This window comes from Bos indicus x Bos taurus, chromosome 22 (genome assembly GCF_003369695.1).
Source record: "Bos indicus x Bos taurus breed Angus x Brahman F1 hybrid chromosome 22, Bos_hybrid_MaternalHap_v2.0, whole genome shotgun sequence".
NCBI lineage: Eukaryota > Metazoa > Chordata > Mammalia > Artiodactyla > Bovidae > Bos > Bos indicus x Bos taurus.
Window position 1 is genome coordinate 44,113,804 of NC_040097.1, and position 23,173 is coordinate 44,136,976.

The window sequence follows — 23,173 nt, forward strand, 5'->3', positions numbered from 1 at the left end:
CTGTACTCCAGGCTCCGCCACATCCAACTGGTGACTTTGGGCAAGTTGCTTAACCTTAATCTGAGTCTCAGTTTCTTAATCTGTAAACTGGAGGTGGTTGTGAGGAATGAAAATTGTATAAAAAGGTCTTGACACCTGCGTATCAGAGTTTCTTGTAAGAATTAAGGAAGTATTAACAACATTAACATTCTTAGTTGTTTTTTTTTTTTTTTTTAAACCGTGCAACTGGTGCCACTTTATTTGAAAGGTAATATCTGTATTTTAAAAAACTGAGATTATGATATATACCATTTGAACAAAGAATGTAATATTTATGTATGGTGGAAAGAATAATAATACAATGAGCATGCATGTTGTTATCTATTCAGTTTGAGGAAATAATATATACTTTAACCTAGTGGTTCTCAACCAGGGGCAATTTTGACCCCTTTAGGGAACATTTCTAATGTCTGGAGACATTTTTGGTTGTCGCAGCTTGGGGGATATAGTGAGTAGGTGCCAAGTGTGTCGGTAGCTCAGTCGTGTTTGACTCTTCGCAACACCATGGACTGCAGCCAGGCTTCTCTGTCCATGGAATTCTCCCAGCAAGAATACTGGAGTGGGTTGCCATTTCCTTCTCTAGGGGATCTTCCCAACCCAGGGATCGAACCCAGGCCTTCTGCATTGCAGGCAGATTCTTTACCATCTGAGCCATCCAGGGAAGCCAAGGATGTTGCTAATTGTCGTACAACACACAAAACAGCCCCCTCCTCAAAGAACTATCCAGCCTAAAGTGTCAGTAGTGCTGAGGTTCAGAAATCCTGCTTTGAACCAGTCACAAAAATAATACATGCTTATTGCAAAATACTGAAGGAAGCAAAGATTAGCTCAAACTCTGCCGCTCAGTGATACCATCCTATCATTTGGGTGCTAATAATAATAATAACAGCAGCAGCCGGTAACATGAATTGGCTTCTAACCATGTTCCAGCAGAGTGCTAGGTGTCATACCTTCTAGTTTTTTTTCCCTAAGCATATTTATTTATGAATATACATTTTCCAAAAATCATAATTTTGTACATTCTACTAGCCTACTTTTTTCACTTACACTGTATCACAAATTCTCCTTGCCAAGCAGTATTCTTTAGCAGCACAGACTTCGATTTTTATTTCAGTGTGTATTTTTATTAACTGTTTAGTGGAAAAAAATAGCAGATGTGCTAGGTTAAATGAACAAATCAGGCCCCTGGAAAGTTGTGTCTTTCCCCTCCCTGGTCCTCAGCCTCCCCTTTCCTCCCTGCAGAAGCAGTACCTTGGTAACACATCAGGGCATCTCTGAGAATGTCTGTCATCATCTGATTTTCTAGACTGCACTGTGACCCTTTGCTCAGATGATCTGTGATTTCACTGCTTTTGACTGTTTTGTGGGTTGTGGAAAAACACTTTATGTAAGAGACTGTCTCTAGTTTTTCCGTGTGGGCCTCAGTTATGAGACCAGAACAACTTCTGTTTCTAGGATACTAATTTAGAAGGCACTCCTGTGAAGTTCTTCCTCTTCTTTATAAACTAAAAAATTTTTAAATTGAATTATAGTTGATTTACAGTGTTGTAACTTCTGCTGTACAGCAAACTGATTCAGTTATATATATTTATATATTTTAAAAAAATTCTTTTCCATTGTGGTTTATTACAGGATATAGGATATAGTTCTCTGTGCTATAAAGTAGGACCTTGTTGTTTATCCATTCAATATATAACATTTTGCATCTGCTAATCCTAAACTCGCAATCCATCCTTCCCCCATGCCCCTGCCTCTTGGCAACAAGTCTGTTCTCCATATATGACGATTAAAAAAAACCAACAACACAGCACAGCTTCATTGAGGTATAATTCACCTACCATGCAGTTCACACATTTAAAGTGTACAATCCAATGGCATCTAGTATATGCAAAGTTGTATATCCATTTCCATATCAATCTTAGAACATTTCGATTACCCCAGAAGGAAACCCTATACCCCTCGACCGTCTCTCCCAACCCCCCAAACACATCTCCTGTTTCCTGCCAGCTTTAGGCATTGCCTATTTTGGACATTTCATATAAATGGAATAAATCATAAAACATGTGCTCCCTTGCAACTTTAGCACCTTTCCACAGTTCATCCATATTTTAGTGTGTATCAGTGCTTAATTTCTTTTTATTTATTACTGAATAATATTCCATTGTATGGAGGTACTTCATTTTATTTATTCATCTGACATTTGGGGTTCTTTCCACTGCTTGACTGTTATGAATAATCCTTCTGTGTACATTTGTGTCCGTCTTTGTGTGGCTGTATGTTTTCATTTCCCTTGAGTAGGTACCTAGGCATGGAATTACTGAGTCACAGCGTAACTATGTTTAACACTTTGAGGAAGTGTTACACAGTTTTTGGAAATGCATTTACCATTTTACATTCCCACCAGCTCTGTATGAGGGTCCCAATTTCTCCATGGCCCCCTCCATCCATGCACTTGTTACTCTCCGTCTTTCTGAGTTTCTGGCCATCTGAGGAGCCCTTCGAGGAGGTATGAAGTGATTTTTTGCTGTGGTTTGGTTTGCATTTCCATAATGACTAATGATATTGGGTGTCTCTTCATGTGCATTTGTACATCCTCGGTGGAGAATACCTCTGACCCCTCAGACTCTGGAGACACCAGAATTGCTCAAGGTCCTCAGAGGCTTCCCATTGTGATTTAGGTTATAATCCACTTTCCGCACCAGGCCCGCCCCATCTGGCACAGTGTGAGCCGCACTGACTTTTGTGTGACTCTCCTCCCACACCCAGCTCTTGCTCACCCTGCTCCAGCTATGCTAGCCTCCTTGGTCCAGACTCAGGGCCTTAGTACTGGCTGTTCCCTCTGTCTGGGACATTCTTTCCCCATCTTCCCCAGGGCTGGTTTTCTAGTCTCTTTTAGACTTCTTTTGCTGCTGTAACCAATTACCGCAATTTAATGGTTTTAAAACAGCCTTTATTGTGTTGCAGTTCTGGAGGTCAGAAGGCCTAGCAGGACAGCTGTCCTTGCAGAGGCGCTAGAGGAGAATCTATTTCCTTGTTTTTTGGGCTTCTAGAGGCTGCCTGCATCCCTTGACCTGTGGCCCCTCTTCCACTGTCAAAGAGACCAGGGTAGCGTCCCCAGCTGTCTCTACCTCTGCTTCTGTAGTTTTCCCTGAATCAGACACTCCTGCCGCCCGTGTATAAGGATCCTTGGGCTCACTCAGATAATCCAGGATAATCTTATCTCAAAGCCCTTAACTTAATGCCATCTGCAAAGTCCCTTTTGTCATGTAAGGTGCCATATCCACAGACTTTGGGGTTTAGGCCACTGACATCTGTGGGGGGCATAGTCTTTCAGTTCTCAATTCATATGCCACCTTGTTTGAGAAGCTGACCCTGTCCCCCTTTCTTTCTTTTTTTAATCTCATCTCCATGTTTTATTTTCTTCATCTCTCTTAACACGCTATGACCTTGTTCCTTATTTGTCTATGTTCGTCTGTCCCCAGATAATGTAAGCACCATTAGGGCAGGAACATCACCTGTCTGGTTTGCTTCTGTATTCTCAGTGCCTGGGGCAGTGCCCGGCCAGTGCACACTCAGTACCACTTGAGTGAATGATGGGCTGAAGGATGTGGGAATGGTGAGGACGTAGGATGGCCTGGAGCCCCGTGCTCAGCCAGCTGTCTGTGCTGAGTCAGAGGTCACTGGGCTGGGAGCCAGCCATGCCCCCCAGGTGACAGCTCCTTGCCAAGGCAGCGCTTCATGATTTTCTGTTCAGCACAAGTAATCGTGATTGTCCTTCCAGCCCTAAAGAGTCTTGGCTTCTGCAAGTCTCTTTTTTATTGTTGAGGTTGAAAGACCTTACTGCAAATTCCACAATTGATTCTTTTTTTTTCTTTAATGGCATTCTAGCGTTTTACTATTACAGATAATGCCAGTCATTTTAGAAGCGATCATCCCTTAGGGGAGATTGTGATACTGGGGAATGGAGGTGGAAAAATCCATCAAGTGATGCAAAAATCATACAGTCACAAATATGCAAACTCTTTGGATTTGACAATTTTGGCAGATAACATGTTTGCCTCCTGTTTGTTTCCCTATGATTGTGACTGCATTGATGTTTCCCCTTGGGGGAAAACAGGCTTCTTACTGTTTGACTCATTCCTGCTGCATTTCGAGGGGTCCTGGGGCAGGGATTCCTTTGTTAGATGGCTCCTGTTCCTCCTCTCTCATGCATGCACCAGTCTTCGTGTACAGCCCTGCTTTGTCCCTGCCCAGCTGTGTGACTTCAGGCAAGTGACTGCCTCTCTCTGAGCCTTTAGTTTCCTCATCTGTAAAATGGGGATGAGTTGCTGAGAGTCTTAGGGGACAAGACACTCTCCCTTTCCCACAACCAGAAAGGAGTCTGGTTAGTCCAGACAAGGAGCACTTCATACAAGGGCGGATCATTTCAGGAGACTGTTCCCTCTCTGCTCCAGAGAGCTTTGCAGATGGGCAAGGTTTTTCCCTGAGTCCTGCAGGACTCAGGATCCCAGACCAAAAGGGATGGTCATCACGTAGTGTTAACCTTCGGGGATGAAAGCAGGTTTTCATAGAGTATAGATGGCTTAACAATTACAGCGAGCATTTATATCTCAGGTATGTTATCCTATATGTATAACTAATCTAATCCTTGCAACAACCGCTGAAGCAGGTGGCATTGTTTTCCTCATTTGAAAATGAGGAAACTGGGGCACAGGGAGAGGTGAGGAGGCGCCTTCCCTAAGCACACTGCAAATAAGTAGCAGAGAGAAGATCTGAACCCAGGCCTCAGAATCCAAGGTCTAGGGACTTGGTGGTCCAGTGATTAAGACTCTGCACTCCCAATGTAAGGGACCTGGGTTTGAACCCTGGTCAGGAAACTATATCCCACATGCCACAATTAAAGATCCCGAGAGCCGCAACTAAGATCTGGTGCAGCCAAATAAATATTAAAAAAAAAAAAAAAAGAATCCGAAGTCTGGTCCCTAAGCCTGTGATTGTAACATCCATCCTGTTGACATAAGCATGTATTTTTATTTCTGATAGAAGAGTCTACAAGAGTATAACCAGTGCTTTCCTTGGGGTCTTCCAAGTGGGGTGATCATGGGGGCTTTGATTTTCTCCCAGTTTCTGAATGTTCCACATGTGATGACCAGGTTGTGAGTGTTGGGCAAAGAGCCAAGGACTCAGCAGGGCACTCGGCAGTGACTCATCCCACTAAGATCTGTATCTTGTCTTAACCCTGATTTCAGGGTCTTGTTAAATGCTGGCAGGTTAGTGCTGTGAGAGATGTCACTTTCACAGAGCTACAGTGTCCACACTGCAGGGCAACTCCGGGTTTAATTCCTCTTCCTCCCACGTTGCCCGTGAGGAAAGTGCAGCTCACAGAAGTGAGGGCTGCCGCAGTGGAGCCCTGGGGGCGGCTTCTGTTCCTCCCATGACATCATGCTGCCTCCAGAGAGTGGGAGGTGAACCTGTGGACAGACCTTGTGTGCATGGAGGGCTGGGAAGAAGGGGTTCCTTCCTCTTCCCTCCACTCTTTTGTCTCTGCCACTGGAAGCGGCCCCTGACCCTGCTGACATCACATCCCACGGACCAGAAATCTGGTCTGGGGTTTCCAGTGACTAAGGTTGCAACTCAAGAACTTTCCATCTCTAACTGGGCAGTTCTCCCAGAGGCTTTCTCTCTGTGGGAGGCTGTCACAACCTTCCCCATTCCTCCAGAGGAACAGGGACTGTCCAATAAGATCATGTCCCTCCCCGGCTCTGAGGTATTTCATGGTGTCCTGGTGTCTGTGGCTCTTAGGATCAGGTTCAGACTGCAGCCTGGCATTCGAACTCCATTGTTCTGTGATCCTGGGCTCTTGTCTTGCTCTTCCCCACTCAGTTCACTTAATGTTTGTATATTTTCAAACAGAAAAGCTCTGTGGACTTCGGGTTGACTCACCACTGTATCTCTGGGACTTGTCATAGGCCTGGAGCGCAATAATATTTTGTTGAATGAATGTATGACTTGATGTTTCACATAGGTTTCTGAAATCCTGAAACTGAAGTCTGATTGTTTGTGTCCTAGTTTAAAAATAAATAAATAAATGCCTGCCTCATTTCAGGAAACTCAGCAGAATACTATGTGACCACTCAAGAATGCTAAATATGAAGAGCTTGTAACCAACTTGAAAAATGCTTACAGTATAATGTTAGTAAATAAGGTCTAGATACACATTCTGTCTTACGGTCTGGAACAACTGCATCCAGAGGCACACCTGTATGTTTTGGGGGAGAGTCTTAGAAGTGGAAAGTATCCTAGTGGGATGCTGTGTCATTTATTAGCTTTTTTGCCCCTGCGTTTTCCAAGTTTTCTTTAGCAAACAACCATTAACTTTATAATAAAAATGAAAAGAAGGAAGGCATTAGTTTTAGTATTGTAGACAGCGCGTGCATGCTCCATTGCTTCAGTTCAGTTCAGTTTATTTGCTCAGTCGTGTCCGACTCTTTGCGACCCCATGAATCGCAGCACGCCAGGCCTCCCTGTCCATCACCAACTCCCGGAGTTCACCCAGACTCAAGTCCATTGAGTCAGTGATGCCATCCAGCCATCTCATCCTCTGTCGTCCCCTTCTCCTCCTGCCCCCAATCCCTCCCAGCATTAGAGTTTTTTCCAGTGAGTCAACTCTTCGCATGAGGTGGCCAAAGTACTGGAATTTCAGCTTTAGCATCATTCCTTCCAAAGAAATCCCAGGGCTGATCTCCTTCAGAATGGACTGGTTGGATCTCCTTGCAGTCCAAGGGACTCTCAAGAGTCTTCTCCAACACCACAGTTCAAAAGCATCAATTCTTCGGTGCTCAGACTTCTTCACAGTTCAACTCTCACATCCATACATGACCACAGGAAAAACCATAGCCTTGACTAGACGGACCTTTGTTGGCAAAGTAATGTCTCTGCTTTTCAGTATGCTATCTAGGTTGGTGATAACTTTTCTTCCAAGGAGTAAGTGTCTTTTAATTTCATGGCTGCAGTCACCATCTGCCGTGATTTTGGAGCCCCAAAAAATAAAGTCTGACACTGTTTCCCCATTTATTTCCCATGAAGTGATGGGACCAGATGCCATGATCTTCGTTTTCTGAATGTTGAGTTTTAAGCCAACTTTTTCACTCTCCTCCTTCACCCTCATCAAGAGGCTTTTTAGTTCCTCTTCACTTTCTGCCATAAGGGTGGTGTCATCTGCATATTGAGGTTATTGATATTTCTCCCGGCAATCTTGATTCCAGCTTGTGTTTCTTCCAGCCCAGCATTTCTCATGATGTACTCTGCATATAAGTTAAATAAGCAGGGTGACAATATACAGCCTTGATGTACTCCTTTTCCTATTTGGAACCAGTCTGTTGTTCCATGTCCAGTTCTAACTGTTGCTTCCTGACCTGCATACAGGTTTCTCAAGAGGCAGGTCAGGTGGTCTGGTATTCCCATCTCTTTAGGAATTTTCCACAGTTTATTGTGATCCACACAGTCAAGGGCTTTGGCATAGTCAATAAAGCAGAAATAGATGTTTTTCTGGAACTCTCTTGCTTTTCCCATGATCCAGCGGATGTTGGCAATTTGATCTCTGGTTCCTCTGCCTTTTCTAAAACCAGCTTGAACATCTCAAAGTTCACGGTTCACGTATTGCTGAAGCCTGGCTTGGAGAATTTTGAGCATTACTTTACTAGCATGTGAGATGACTGCAATTGTGCGGTAGTTTGAGCATTCTTTGACATTGCCTTTCTTTGGGATTGGAATAAAAACTGACCTTTTCCAGTCCTGTGGCCACTGTTGAGTTTTCCAAATTTGCTGGCATATTGAATGCAGCAGTTTCACAGCATCATCTTTCAGGATTTGAAATAGCTCAACTGGAATTCCATCACCTCCACTAGCTTTGTTTGTAGTGATGCTTTCTAAGGCCCACTTGACTTCAGTCATGTCCATCTCTTTCCGGCCTGCCAGGCTCCTCTGTGCATAGGATTTCCCAGGCAAGAGTACTGGAGTTGGTTGGCAAGCCCTCCTCCAGGGGCTCTTCCCAAGTCAGGGATCTAACCCAAGTCTTCTGCATCTCCTGCATTGCAGGTGAATTTTTTACTGCTGAGCCACCAGGGAAGCCCATTGTAGACAGTAGCCCCCTGTACATTGTACACTGCTTCAGAGTTGGCAGAGTGCTTTTTAGATCCATGGCTCTCTTGCTCCTTGTAACAGTTTTATGAGGATGGCGGGCTGTGGATTCATTGATTGATTCATTCAGTTCTCCCTGCCAGGGCTGGGACTTAGAGGTGACGAGAATGAGATACCCAGGGCAAAACTATAGGTGGCATCTACTCTCCAGCTGCTTCAGGGGCAGGACCAGCCCCGAGAGTGAGCACTTCCTTAACGTTTGCCCCCTGGCTGCCTCCACGGCCTCACTTTGGTCCTGGCCCTGCCCCCACTCTGTGCCGGGCCTTCTTCTCTGTCCTGAGGCTCTAACAGTGCCTACATGGGGCTTCTGTTTGGAAGGGAAGACAGACAAAGTTCTTTCACCTTCTGTTACACTTGAGGAAACCGAGGCTCCCATCCCCCTGGGCAAGTGTCTTGCCCATAGCAAATAAGCAGCTAAAGCTCAAGGCCCCTGACCCTCTTGTCCAGTGGTTTTTCTCCTAAGTCTTGCATGGCCACCCAGGGTGACATTTACATTCAAGTGTGAGTATGCTGGTCCTGGTGGTGTTGAATGACTTGGGCTGCCGGTGGAGCCCAACTCATGGTGGAATTTCAGGTAGAGTGAGGGGCAGGTGGCTTTGTGATGGACAGAGCCGGGCCAGCATGGGGTCCCTCTGGTGGAGGGACTGCCCTTCTGACTCTTAAGTATTTTTTCGTGCTCACCTTCCAGCCTCCTACGTGATCACAGACCTGACCCAGCTGCGGAAGATCAAGTCCATGGAGCGGGCCCAGGGTGTGAGCATCACACGAGAGCTACTGTGGTGGTGGGGCATGCGGCAGGCCACCGTCCAGCAGCTGTTGGACCTCCTGTGCCACCTGGAGCTCTACCGCGCCGCCCAGATCATCCTCAACTGTGAGTCCCCACAGTCCCCTCACAGCCAGCAGGAACTGCGCTTTCTGGCCTTAAAAGCTTTCCTGATCTTAAAGACATTTCTTACCACCCAAGTAAGAAATTAATAACAGTGGTCACCCCCAGGGAGAGGAATGGTGCAGCCAGGGAAGCAGGAGTTGGAGAGAGATTTTATTTTATTGATTTTTTGATTGTCAGTCTCTTTTAAATGTCATCTTTTAAATGTTGGTTCTCTGTTGCAAAAATAAATAGAAGTTTAAAAATAGCTATAACATAACAATTCAAGAAAGTCGGCAGTAAAAATTATTTATATCCTCATCCTGTTTCCCAATTTGGCATCCCAAGAAGTAACCACTAGTTACAATTTCTTGTCTGTTTTCCCAGAAATTTTCTAGGCAAATGTTTATATGTATCTGCAATGCTTTTAATACAAATGGCAGAGAGAAGACCATGCACTCAGACGGCCCCTTTGTTTTCACCTGGCAGTTGATCTTCCAGGCTGTTTCATATTGAGATCTTTTGTCAGCAGTGACATTGTATTCCTATGACATACTGTATGGCGATTTATTGATGGGTGTTCAGGCTGCTTCTAGCAGTTGCCTATTGTATACAGTGTTGGGACACACACCGCATTTGCACACATGTGAATCTAGTTGTGGGATGGTTTTCCCAACATTGGAATGGCTGCGTTGAAAGTTTGCATATTTTAAGTTTTGATGAGTTCAGTACCAGTGTTACAAACTGCCCCCCTACAGATATGGCCATGGTGGGACTATATTAACAGGTAATAAATAATAACCTCCTTACCTTGAAGGGTGTCAGTGAAACTGAAAAAATAGAATATGTCAAGGGCCTGGTGTTCAGCCAGTGTTCAGCAGAGGCAGGGGGATGGGGGGGGGGCTGATAATCTACACTGGACCCCCCAGCCCCATGTTCCCAAAGAGACCCTTTCAGTGTGGGGCAGTGGGCCAGGCCTCACAGGAATTTACTGAGCCCCTGCCCAGTGCCTGGTGCTGTCCGAGGTCCTGGAATACAGGTGGGAAAGCAACAGGTCCTCTGTTCTCATGGAGAGCATAGTGATGGGGAGACGGCAGACAGGAAAACAAGTAAAAATAAAGGGAGGGAGTGACTGAGTAGGGGAGCCTTCTAGAACATGGTGGTCATGAAAGGCCCATCTGAGGAGGTGAAGTTGGAGGAGTGAAAAGAAGGCACCTGTGAGAGGAGTTGGAGTAAGAGAACCCAGGGGAGAGGGAACAGCCTGTGTGAAGGCCCAGGGGTGTTGAAGGAACTAGCAAAAAGCTGGTGTGAGAGGTAGACAGCAGGGCATTCAGAGCCCCACCGGCCTGTGGGAGACCTGTGGGCCCTGAGCTGGGAATAACCTGACTGAACCAACAGACCTCAGTTCAGCACCTGCCTTCTGGAATCAGGGAGGGCTTCCAGGAGGAGGAGTAGGGGCTTAGAGCCTTCCATCCTCAGAGATAAATCAGGAGCTAGCAGGGTGGCCTATAGGTGGAGACACACAGTGGTTGGTGTGACTAACACCTGTCCTGTGTAACTGCTTGCAGATCCCTCTTTGGCTTGTCTGCAGCCCCAGAACCTGACATGTGGTACACTCTGAGTTGAGTAGATGTGCTTTCAAACATTTTTCATGTTTTGATAGAATTAGTGATAAACTCTAAATGGGATCAAAAAGAGGTGAGGAAATTTGTGCCTGTCCAAGGATGCTAAAGAGAAAGAGAGGGGAAAAAAGAGAGAGTTGTGGAGAACGGGGACTGCAGAGTGGAGCAGGAAAGCTGTTGTTGGGTCAGGTCAGCCAGAATGGAGGGACCTCGGCTCAGGCCACTTTGGAGAGGACACCTGTTTAGGGTACTGGGATGCTGCAGGGGTGTCTGGAGGCCTAGGGAAATTGAGGAATTGAGACACATCTCTTGTTGGACACACCAGTTTGCCATTGACGTCAGAAACTGACTGTTGACTAATCTTGAACATATTCTTAACAATTTGAGGTCAACACACAGCTTAATGCCAGATTCAGAGAAACACACTCATTGCAGTGTGACCATCTGAAGCTGACACTGACTAGGCACTTTTGAGGTGCCAGGCACTGAACTTGGTTCCTCCCAGAACCCCCTCGAGGTGGGTGCTCTAAGGAGCCCCTTCTCCCACTAAGAGGACACTGAGGTCAGGAATGGCTCAGAGCCTTCCCCAAGGGCACAGGTCTGGTCACACCCAGGCGCGTCTGGATCAGAGTCCTCATTCTTAGCTTTTCTCATGGGAACTTCACTGCACGCAGTGTTTGGTCTTCCAGGAAACAGTAATAGTTATCTGTCAGCCTTTCTTCCTAGAACTTTACTCAGTTCCCTGCTTTCCTGTTCCAACCGCCTGTAACCTCTCAGGACTGTGAGAGTGTGCCTCTGTTCCCCAGTCCTCCTTGGCTCTGATTAAAATTGCCTGAGGAAGAGACATTTGTTTTGGGATTTCGGTTGTGTTTTCACTATTGCTTTCAGTCCTCAGGCAATACACTTCCCCTTTCCGTATCTTGGGGGTTTTTTGGGTTTTGTTTTTCTGTGGTTTGTTTTTTTTTTTAATTAAAAAAAAAAGGTGCCATAAATCTTGGTCACTTTTTGAAATTGAATACAAAAGGCATGAGTGAGGCATATTAAATTTCTGTTATTCCAGCCAATTGGATCAGTTTTCCCTTCCCTAATTGTAACATTGCTTTTGTTTAGTCCATGCGTCCTGTGGGCCTCTGTGCTATCCCATGGACTGTAGCCCACCAGGCTCCTCTGTCCGTGGGATTTCCAAGGCAAGAATACTGGAGTGGGTTGTCATTTCCTTCTCCAGGGAATCTTCTTGACCCAGGGATTGAACCCGCATCTCTTGCATTGGCAGGTGGATTCTTTACCCCTGTGCCACCTGGGAAGCCCTAATGGTAGCATTAGTTAAACCTTGCTTTGCATTTACTTTGTGTCAGGCTAGTGTATTCTCCTCGGTTCTGTCTCGTCACAACAAAGATTTGGAGCGATGGACATTAAAGCCCTCGGCGCGTCACAGCTCTCGGGTCTTGGACAAACCGTATTATAGCTCTTAGACAAATCAGTGTTACAGCTCTATTTCATTTAGAAGATAGCAGGAGGATCCATCCCCGAAGTGTGAGGGCATGCCAACCCAAAGACACGAAGAGAAGAGAGTGGAGAAGCGCACCAGCTCCCGGGGGAGAGAGAGAGAAAGAGCTCGCTTTGGCTCCTCCTTTTATGTTTTTTCCTCCCCCTGGGCCTGCCCTATGCAAATTGGGCTTAGCCAGGAGTGCTGTTTGTTCTTCCTGAGGTCTTCACACCAGTCCTCGGACCTTCCTTTGTTCTATTTTTGCGGGCTTTTCCTTTCCTTGTCTTTTAGCCATTTTGGACTCCTGTTTTCTATTCTAACTACCTAACACTTGCTGAAGATTGTTTATGAGCTTGCTCAGCTGCCCATAGCAGTTTGAGAACCTAACTTCTGCCCACCACTTTTCAGATAACTTTAAGACTAGGTTTGACTAAAACAGAACTTGAGAACCAGACACCAAAAGTCCCACATATAAAGCCTCAGAGACTTAAGACTCTAGGTAATATATTTGTATTTAGCAGAGACCTTCCGAAGGTTGTACCTGAACCAAAAGGCTGAGTGTGGGGTTCACGGAGGGCCATACGTGTGTCCTGTCTCTTGAAATCATGTCCTTCAAAGAGCTGAGTGTGTGGGTCTCTGTTCCTTGATATTTTCTCAGCCTTAATTGCCAAGACCATTAATATTCAATTGTCAGACATTAAATGTTATAAGAATTAGAATAAACTAGTACAGAAGCCTTACCATTGCTTTTTCTGGCAAATCTGCTTGCCAGGGTCAACCTTTTTTACTCCTTTAGCTGTTTCTTGGTAGTTTCCTATATTAGCGTCCCAGGTTTATTGCTGTTACTAAGGGCAGACTACAGTGATTTAAATAAGACTTAAACAAGACTGTGCCTCCACACATGCCTTCCAGCCAACAAGAAAGGCACGATCCCCTGGGAATTGCAGTGTAACCTCCCTTCACAGACCATTGGCCAGGGTTGATCACATGATCACATGTAGTTGCAAGGGAAGCTGGGAAATGGGATCTGTAGCTGGGAGCCTGTGTGCACAACTTAAGTGTCTATTACTCTAGAAGATGAGGGGATACATGTTGGAGGGACAGCTGTCTTCCTTTGGCCCTTTGCTTTGGGCCACCCTAATATCTGTATGTATCCTTTTTCCCACAAACACAACATGCTCACCCTTTCCCCAAGGGAGTCTCTTTCGGCAAGGGGAGTGAGTCCTTTGCTTGGTCCATCTGGCAGCCCCTTGTTCTTTTAGTTGACCAGTGATTCTTAAAGTGTATTCCTTAGACTTCTAAGGCTTAGCTTCCCCTGGGAACTTGTTAGAAATTCAGGTTCTTGGGCCTTACCTCAATTGCCAGTGTAGATAAAGTTAAGAACTGCTGTTCCAGCACCTGGTTCTCTGATTTCTGACCCTGTTTTGAGGGGTGGGGTAGGTATTGGTGGAGCTTCCCTGCTTCCTGTTCTCTGTGGTCTCATCAGAAGTGGGAACTTCTGATAAGGCTGCCCTTATAGGGGGCTACATGGCTTTTATAGCGCTCTTTCTGCTGGGGAGAAGTGGTTTGGGGGCCTCAGAGAAGCTGTGGGGTCAAATAATGGCCAGCTTTTGTCACACCAGGCTTGTGGTTTCTTTGGCAATACATTTCCCTCAAAATGCTAGAAATTTCTGGTCTCTTGGCTTCTAATCAGTTGTGTATGTGATAACCACAGCTAATGATCCAGCCTAGATAGCTTACTTCTTAGCCCTGAAAGGTTTGCTCTTTTATTTAGTGGCCTATGTATTCAGCCTGCACCTCGCCCACCCCCCCACTTCCTCCTAATTTAAGGTGCATACCTGGAGCCTCCCCTGAGGCCACCTGAAACAATAACTTGGATGGGATGGAAGTGTTCTTCTTTGGACTCTTGCTTCTGGGCTCTGTGTCTGGCAGATAGTGGTGGACTGAGAATTAGATCAGTGGTGGACTGAGAAGTGTGAATTAGAAAGGTTGGGGCCATGCTATCACCTCCTCCTGGGACTTTCCCTTTGGGACCCCTGACAGGGGACGTGGTTCTTGGTCAACTTGGATTTTCTACTGCAGGCCGCATCATCATTTTCATCTCCGCTTTAACATGGTCTGGCTCCACATGAGTTCTTCTGCCTTTGTTGGAGGTCTCTTGAAAAAGAAGCCACATACACCAACCCTCAGAACATTTTCAGCTTCTCCATTTAGAGTTACGGGATTGCTTAGCACATGGACTGCCTTCCGAGGATCACAGGTGACAGTTTTGCTTTGGTATGAGGAGAGTAATCAGCTTTCCAGCCTGCCATACCTGGGTCCTTGCCACCTCTAACATTATTATATTGATCTGACTCCTATGTTTTGTGCTTAGCCATTCAGTCGTTTCCGACTCTTTGAGACCTTATGGCCTGTAGCCCGCCAGGCTCCTCTGTCCATGGGGATTCTTCAGGCAAGAATGCTGGAGTGAGTGGCCATGCCCTCCTCCAGGGGATCTTCCCAACCCAGGGATTGAACCCAGGGCTCCTACATTGTAGGCGGATAATTTACCAGATGAGGTACCAGCGAAACCCTGGCTCCTATAAGAAAGGCCAAAATAACAACGAGTTAAACTAAAAGAAGATTTCTCTCCATTAGTAGTGTGTGTGTTGGCAAAAAGGCTGATAGGGTGGATCCACAGTGTCAGGGATTCAAGGTTTTTTTCTACCTTATCCTGCTATCCTGAACATGTGGTTTCCAGCTTGTGGTTTGAGATACTCTCTTCAGCTCCTCTTCTCTTTTCCATATTCCAGGCAGCAGAAAGGGGTGGGGACTTTTCTTTCCTTCTAAGGGTTTAAGCTGAAAGAGGTACTTTTATCACTTCATTCAGTTCAGTTCAGTTCAGTTGCTCAGTTGTGTCCGACTCTTTGTGACCCCATGAACTGCAGCACGCCAGGCCTCCCTGTCCATCCCGGAGTTCACCCAAACTCATGTCCATGGCGTCGGTGACGCCACCCAGCTACCTCATCCTCTGTCATCCCCTTCTCCTCCCACCTTCAATCTTTCCGAGCATCAGGGTCTTTTCCAATGAGTCAGTTCTTCGTGCCACTCGAGTGTATGTTCCTCGGTTCTTTGTCTCATCACAACAAAGACTTGGAGTGACAGACATTAAAGCCCCCTCAGCGTGTCACAGCTCTCAGGTCTTGGATAGACCGTGTTATAGCTTTCAGGTCTCGAATGGACCATGTTATAGCTCTTAGACAAATCAGTGTTACAGCTCAGTGTTACAGCTCTATTTTATTTAGAAGATAACAGGAAAATCCATCTTCGAAGCGTGAAGGCACATCGATCCAAAGACACGAGGAGAAGAGCGCCCCAGCGTGGTGGGGAGAGAGAGAGACCTAGCTTTGGCTCCTCTTATATGTTTATCTCTCCCTGGGCCTGTCCTATGTAAATTGGGCCAGCCAGGAGTGTTTGTTGTACCTGAGGTCCTCGCTCTGGTCCTCGGACCTTCTTTTGTTCTATTTTCGCGGGCTTTTCCCTTCTTTGTCTTCTAGCCACCGCCATTTTGGACTCCTTTTCCCTATTCTACCTACCTAACATTCGCATCAGGTGGTGAAAGTATTGGAGTTTCAGCTTCAGCATCAGTCCTTCCAGTGAACACTCAGGACTGATTTCCTTTAGGATGGACTGGTTGGATCTCCTTGCTGTCCAAGGGCCTCTCAAGAGTCTTCTCCAACACCACAGTTCAAAAGCATCAATTCTTCGGCCCTCAATTTTCTTTATAGTCCAACTTTCACATCCATACATGACTACTGGAAAAACCATAGCCTTGACTAAACAAACCTTTGTTGGCAAAGTAGTGTCTTTGCTTTTTAATATGCTGTCTAGGTTGGTCGTAACTTTCCTTCCAAGGAGTGTCTTTTAATTTCATGGCTGCAGTCATCATCTGCAGTGATTTTGGAGCCCCAAAAATAAAGTCTGCCACTGTTTCCACTGTTTCCCCATCTATTTGCCATGAAGTGATGGGACCGGATGCCATGATCTTCGTTTTCTGAATGCTGAGTTTTAAGCCAACTTTTTCACTCTCCTCTTCCACTTTCATCAAGAGGCTCTTTAGTTCTTCTTCACTTTCTGCCATAAGGGTGGTGTCATCTGCATATCTGAGGTTATTGATATTTCTCCCGGCAATCTTGATTCCAGCTTGTGCTTCATCCAACCCAGCATTTCTCATGATGTACTCTGCATGTAAGTTAAATAAGCAGGGTGACGATATATAGCCTTGACGTACTCCTTTTTCTATTTGGAACCAGTCTGTTGTTCCATGTCTAGTTCAAACTGTTTCTTCCTGAACTGCATACAGATTTCTCAAGAGGCAGGTCAGGTAGGCTGGTATTCCCATTTCTTCATTAAGTTCTATTAACTAGAACCTAGTCACATGACCATAATTAGCTGCAAGGGAAGTCTGAATGTAGCTTAAAAATGTAGTTTTTATCCAGGCAGCTGTCTGTCTAGCTAAAACTTCTAAAACTAGAATGTAGGAACTCATTCCTACATGTCAAAACATCCCGACATTCTAGAATGTAGCTAAAACTAGAATGTAGGAAGACAAGGGGAATGGATATTCTCACCACATTTGCACTATCTCTAAATAATGTGCTTATCCTGTTCTTTTCATATATATCAATTTAAATATTATCCATTAACTTCCTAGAAGAGAATTTGGCTCTACATGTTGCAGTAAAAAGGAAAAAAGAGGTATGAGTTTTTCTTTTTCCCTTTTCTGGGAACAAAGAAGATAAAGATAAAAATCAGCGAGCAGGCCTGAGCATTCCTTGTTTTTTTTAGTCTCAGTTCAGTTCAGTTCAGTCACTCAGTCGTGTCTGACTCTTTGCAACCCCATGAATTGCAGCATGCCAGGCCTCCCTGTCCATCACCAACTCCCGGAGTTCACTCAGACTCACGTCCATCGAGTCAGTGATGCCATCCAGCCATCTCATCCTCTGTCGTCCCCTTCTCCTCCTGCCCCCAACCCCTCCCAGCATCAGAGTCTTTTCCAACAATGAGTCAACTCTTCCCATGAGTTGGCCAAAGTACTGGAGTTTAAGCTTCAGCATCATTCCTTCCAAAGAAATCCCAGGGCTGATCTCCTTCAGAATGGACTGGTTGGATCTCCTTGCAGTCCAAGGGACTCTCAAGAGTCTTCTCCAACACCACAGTTCAAAAGCATCAATTCTTTGGTGCTCAGCTCTCTTCACAGTCCAACTCTCACATTCATATATGACCACTGGAAAAACCATAGCCTTGACTAGACGGACCTTTGTTGGCAAAGTAATGTGTCTGCTTTTCAATATGCTATCTAGGTTAGTCATAACTTTTCTTCCAAGGTCTACTGATCTTAATTTTGCATGTCAGTAACTAAGTTTGCTTTTGTGCCCCTTAACTCTGCAGGAGCTACAGTGCACATTTTCTTCTTTGACTCTATGCTAAATACATCCCCTATCTGGTGTTTACCCTTTCAACACCCTTCCCCTTGTAGTTACACATCAAAAAGAGGGCCGCAGAGCCCCCCAACTATCAGACTCAATTATTGGATTACCAGTGCCAGTTTATGACTGTCTTTGAAACAACTCGAGAGGAAGAAATCAAGATCCTATCACCTTTGTTCCTCATCACCATCTCATGACTGCAAGCCCTTGCCTTATAGAAGTCCCTAGACTCCTCATGGAGGAGGGACGCAGTTCTGGGGGCGTGAGCCTACTATGTTCCCCTGTCTACTGGCTGAGAATAAAAACCATCTTTCTATTTCCTCCAAACTCTGTCTCCGTATTTTTTATTTAACTTTGGTGGGCAGAGAAGGCCAAGATTTTGGCTGGCCACATACACACCTCTTCTCCCCGTTCCTCCAAATACATTTACAGCAATACATTTATATCCTCTGTAATCTGTAGATGGATTTTTAGTTCCTCTATAGTCTGTAGGTTGTTGTTCTAACTTTTAACGAATATCATTACATATTTAATGAATTTTCCATCAGCTCTAGACAGTGTCCCCCCCCCCCCTTTTTTTTCAAGATATCTTTTGATGTGGACCATTTTTAAAGTCTTCATTGAATTTGTTACAACTTATTTTATGTTTTCTGTTTTGGTTTTTTGGCCAAGAGGGATTTTAGCTCCCTTACCAGGAATCAAATCTTCTTAACCACTGGACCACCAGGGAAGTGCCTAGGCAGTACCTCTTGATGGTTCACTTTGTGAGATGAAGTGACTTTACCTTGCACTTTATTACTCTCCCCTCTCCGCTTTCACCTCCTGACTTCTGGCAGAGACCAGACATAAAGTGACTTTCCATGGATGTCTTCACATCCAGGCTCTTCTGAGCCCACAGGGAAGAGCAGGGTCTTAAGTGAGAGCCCACAGGGAAGAGCAGGGTCTTAAGTGAAGCCCCAGTCTCTGAGTCAAGATAGGAAGAGGAATGGGGCCTTTGTATTGCATTGAAAAATGTCTTTTTGTGATGGGGAAAGTACCGTATGCATAGGATATCCCCAGGGTGACTCATGGCTTAGAGTAGCATTTCCCAAATCACGTGCCCGTGTGCTCCAGCAAGTTACCTCCTACAAACAAAGGGTTCATGAAAAAATAAACTTGGGCAATCTGTATGCTTTATCAGTGCCCCCTAAGATACACACCAATGTTTTAAGGCTCTGATAAGTTCTGTAGCAAAGGAACCTATTTAGGCCAGTATTTTCCATTTACATTTGACTATGGGAGCCCTCTTTTCATTTGATACTTATTAATATTCCCACGGAATCAGTACACTGTGGGAGTCACTGCTCTAGTAAATGGTGGCCACGGTGCAGTTGTTGGGCATCCCAGGGGGGCCTCATAATGGAGAACCTGGGGCATCAGGGGCGGCATTCACATGGTCAGGCCAGCATCAGAAGAGTCTGACCCTGGGACCTAGGTTCAATCATCACCCTGGGGCTTAAAACCTGAGCATCCTTCTCCTGATGGGGACTTTTCCTGACCACCAGGCTTAGGGAGAGGGCTGTGTGCTGGCATCTGGGGGTCTCAGGAGCTGGAATCAAGGCAGAGGCCAAAGTATCAGAGCTGTGGCTTCCCGCCAGAGGTAGGTTGGTTGTCATTGCAGCTGAGCTTCGGAGCTGATGAAATGCCACTAAGGTGGGCATGGGAGCTGAACCCGCCAACAGCAGTGGTCTGATGGCTCTAGCTCTGAGCATGAAGGCATGAAACCAGCTATGCCTGACCTGTGAGGTGAAACTCTCCCTTGTTCTTCCTCATAGGGAGTTAGATACACAGAATCTGGAGAAGAGAGTCAGCAGTGAACTGAGGCATGTTATCAAGTGCCCACCATGTGCTAGGTGCCGAGGACACAGCAGTGAAAACACAGACTAGATCTCCGACCTGAAGGAGTTTGCAGTTTAGTTGAGAGCTGGATATGAACAGGATGCTGGCATAGAGATGGGTACCCAGCCGCAGCAGGAGTGCTCAAAGGAGAAATGTAGGTAGGTAGGTAGGAGGGTGGGAGAGGGGAAGTTTTGATTTCATCTGGGGAAGCTTCCCTGAGGAACTGAAACTTGAGTCTCCACTCAAAGGACGGGTTGGCCAACCACACAGGCATTTGCAGGCAGAGGGAACAGCGTGTGCAAAGGCCTGGTGGTGGAAAGGAGCGATGCTTGGCCGTGGTCAGGTCTCCTTTCATCAGGAGTGAAGGGAAGGTTTGGGAGGGAGTATCCCCACTGCTCTGGCCATGGTGGGGAACAGGGGCTTCTGAGGTTCCAGGTGTCAGCTGAATAGGAGAGCAGGAAGCTTCTGGAACCTGAAGGGACTCCAAGGGAGGTGAAGCAGGTTTCTTCTTTCCATCTGCTGCTGTCATCTTCCTGGGAGTTTGTTCTTTCAAGTTTCCCAATTTTCACACGGTCTTTTCTTAGTTGAGCAACCTTCACAGTTTCTAACTTTTGTTTGGTGGCTCAGCCAAAGTCATTTCCTTCCTGGAGCTGGGCTCTTGCTGGGTGGGGAGTTTCTGTCTGTTGTCCAGATTCCTAAAGTGAAATGGAAGAGAACAAACCCTTTCTCTCCCAAAGAGGCTGAGCAGTTGCAAGGACCAGACAGGCCTGGTGTGTGTATTCTCCTGGAGATTTCCCCAACACCCGCTCCTTTCCTACCACTAGGGAACAACAAAGTGTGGGAAGGACTCAGGTCCTAGGACCCCAGGAGACTTGCCCCTGGTGGTGGCACTGCACTGGACCAAGAGCCCCCCTGCCAACTCCCACCACATCCCAGCCAGGAGTCATGTTACCTGAGTGCTAGTTATAACTTGTATTTAGCACCTGATGTGCTGGGCAAGTATATTACCTCACAGATCTTGCTATTTTCATTTCATGGATGAGGAAACTGAGACGCAGGGATTAAGTAAGTCACCCAAAGCCACACAGCGAGTAAGCAATGGGCAGGGAAGGGATGCAGGTCTGCTTGATCTTAACCCTGCTGGGGGACATCACCAGAGGGCATCAAGTCTCACTTTCCCCTCTGAAAAACAGGCGTAGACATTGTCCTGTCTGATTGTCTCATAAACAGGGAAGCTTCAGAACATAAGTGGCACTAGGCTTTCTGAACATCCTTGCTGTGTGACTTAGCATGGTCTCCTGACCCTCCTTCCACGCATTAGTGATTCCACTGGAAAAGAGCGAAGCTTTGAGCACTGTAGGTTTCTTGGGAGTCCGTGTGAGCGTGGACAGAGGGGCACATGTGGTGCCTTTCAACCAGTCCCCAGGTTTTCAGAGAGGACGAGTGGGAGCTGGAGGGAGAGGAGCCGCGGTTTACTGAGCTCCTGCTCTATGCCACGCTGTGGAAAGCAGCTCCTCTGGGTTACGAGCATTAGACACATGTTGAGGTTGCCCATTAATCAGGATGGGCTGTGGTATTGCAGTCACAGATAAACCTGGAAATCTTGGTTGTTCAATGTAGCAAAGATTGATTTCTCAGAGTCTAGGGCTGCCTCCTGCCTTCTGGCACTTGGTAGGCCATCAGGAATGCATGGTTTCCACAGTCACTGTAGAGGGAAAGAGACGAATGGACGAGGCTTGCTTTATCCGGGAAGTGACAATGGCATTTCCACTTAACACCTATTGGCCAGAACCAGTCAGTGCCCTCAGCCTAATTGCTAGAGAGGCTGGGGTCTGAGGGGCCAAATGACTGTTTGGTAAGCACCGTCTCAGCTCTAGGGTACCTCAGTTCAAGGGGTTTTTTACAAGATTCCACCTCACTGTGGCCCACGCGGTCTCACAGGGTCTAACCCTCGCCCAGTTCTCTCAGCTCATCTTGGCTACTCCCCCCACCCTCCCATTCATTCAGTTCAACCAGTAGGGTCATCTTTCATTTTAGGAGATAGACCGAACTATCTTCTGCCTCAGGATTTTTGCACATGCTGTTCCTTCTCTTTACAATGCTGGTCCGTGCCCACCCCCACCCCCCAACTCCCTTGTATTCTTTCCGTGGTTCATCCCTCTCATCTTCTGAGTCTCGACTTAAACGGCACCTGTCCACAGAAGCCTACCCTGGACACCCCATGTAAGTAAGTGTCAGGTACCCCTCCCTTCCTCCAGCTTGTTTTCAGCGCAGAACTCCTCCCAGTTTACAATTAGATATCTTTGAACTATCATGTGGGTTTTGATAACGGTTGGCATCCCCTGTCCCTAACACAATGAGTAAGTGAATGAGGATGGATGAGTCATTTTAGCAGCTGGGGGACAGTTCCAATGGAGGATCCTAGATAGGGTGATGGGGAAGACAGGTCATGCTCTCTGACTTGCCTAACTTCATGTCTAGCTTGAGCTGGGAGTTTCTAGGGGTGTGTGTGTATGGACTTTGGATGCACAGGGAGGGAAAGGAAAAGGAAAAGAGAGGGTCTAGAAAGTTCTGTTTGTCCTGCTGTGGCCAGCTGGCACCTGGGTTCTTCACTTGGGGGCTGAATCACTTTTATTTGCTCTCAAAGGGATCCCTTTAAGCCACATGAGTCAGAATAAACACAAAAAATAAAGACAAATATATAAATACTCCATCACGGTTTACCTTGAGGTAGCACCCCTCAGCCGAGGGCTGTGAAGAGTGGGGGAAATTCCAGACTTGCTCACCGGGGAAATACCTTGCCGGCAGCTGGAGTGCCCTTTGCTCAAGCATGTGGCTCCAGGGTTTGCCACTGTATCAAATGTTCCCAAATTGCTGGCCCCTGCGAGAAGATCACAGGGCCCTCTGCCAAGGACCCAGCATGTGTAAGCCTTTCGACCAAAGGAAGTGGGGCCTCCATAAACAAAATATAAGTAAGAGAACTATGTCAGGTTTCACTTTACTGAAGTATTACCTAGAGATAGCAACCGGCCTTTCCCCCCAGAGCTGTCATCTGAATTCAATAGGTTACACATACAGGAAAACACAGGAGGAAAAAACGCCTGACCTAAACTCGGGGGAGATGAGCATAACAATAGTAAATTACAATAGTAGCTTATAACTATTGAGCACTTACTTATTTCATCATCTCTGGGGGCGGATGGCACAGTTCCTCATCCCACTTGTCAGATGAAACTTGGAGAGTTTCCTTTGCCCACAAGCGTAACTGCGGTGTGCATGAGTGAATTCACTGAATTCACTATTGGGCCCCACAGCACATGTGATCTGTGGCTCATTAGAGAGAGTGGAACATCCTAAAAATACAAAGCGGGGAGAAAAAGGAATCAGACCCACTGTTCCCTGGGAACTATGGAGAGAGCGGAGAGAAACGCTTCTTTCTGACCCTTCCTCTGCCCCTTGGAGCTGGAAACTCAATCCTCATCATTCTGGGTTAAACCAACTGTTCTGAGCCTTATCTAGGGAGCTTTTGAAAACATCCAGACTCTGATTTAATTGATCTGAGAACCAACACCTCAACCCCTTGGCATCCACAGCCACCAAAGATGTTACTTTGAGC

General features: G+C 46.2%; 1 protein-coding gene across 2 annotated transcripts in view; it reads left to right on the plus strand.

Moving 5' to 3' along the window:
- Nucleotides 1-23,173, plus strand: part of IRAK2 (interleukin 1 receptor associated kinase 2) — a 64,962-nt gene that overhangs the window by 9,762 nt on the left and 32,027 nt on the right. For both annotated transcript variants that reach the window (XM_027523546.1, XM_027523545.1), the window contains exon 2: nucleotides 8,927-9,109. In XM_027523546.1, the coding sequence (XP_027379347.1) occupies nucleotides 8,974-9,109 (136 nt within the window). In that variant the 5' untranslated portion in view covers nucleotides 8,927-8,973. The remainder of the gene's footprint in view (nucleotides 1-8,926; nucleotides 9,110-23,173) is intronic.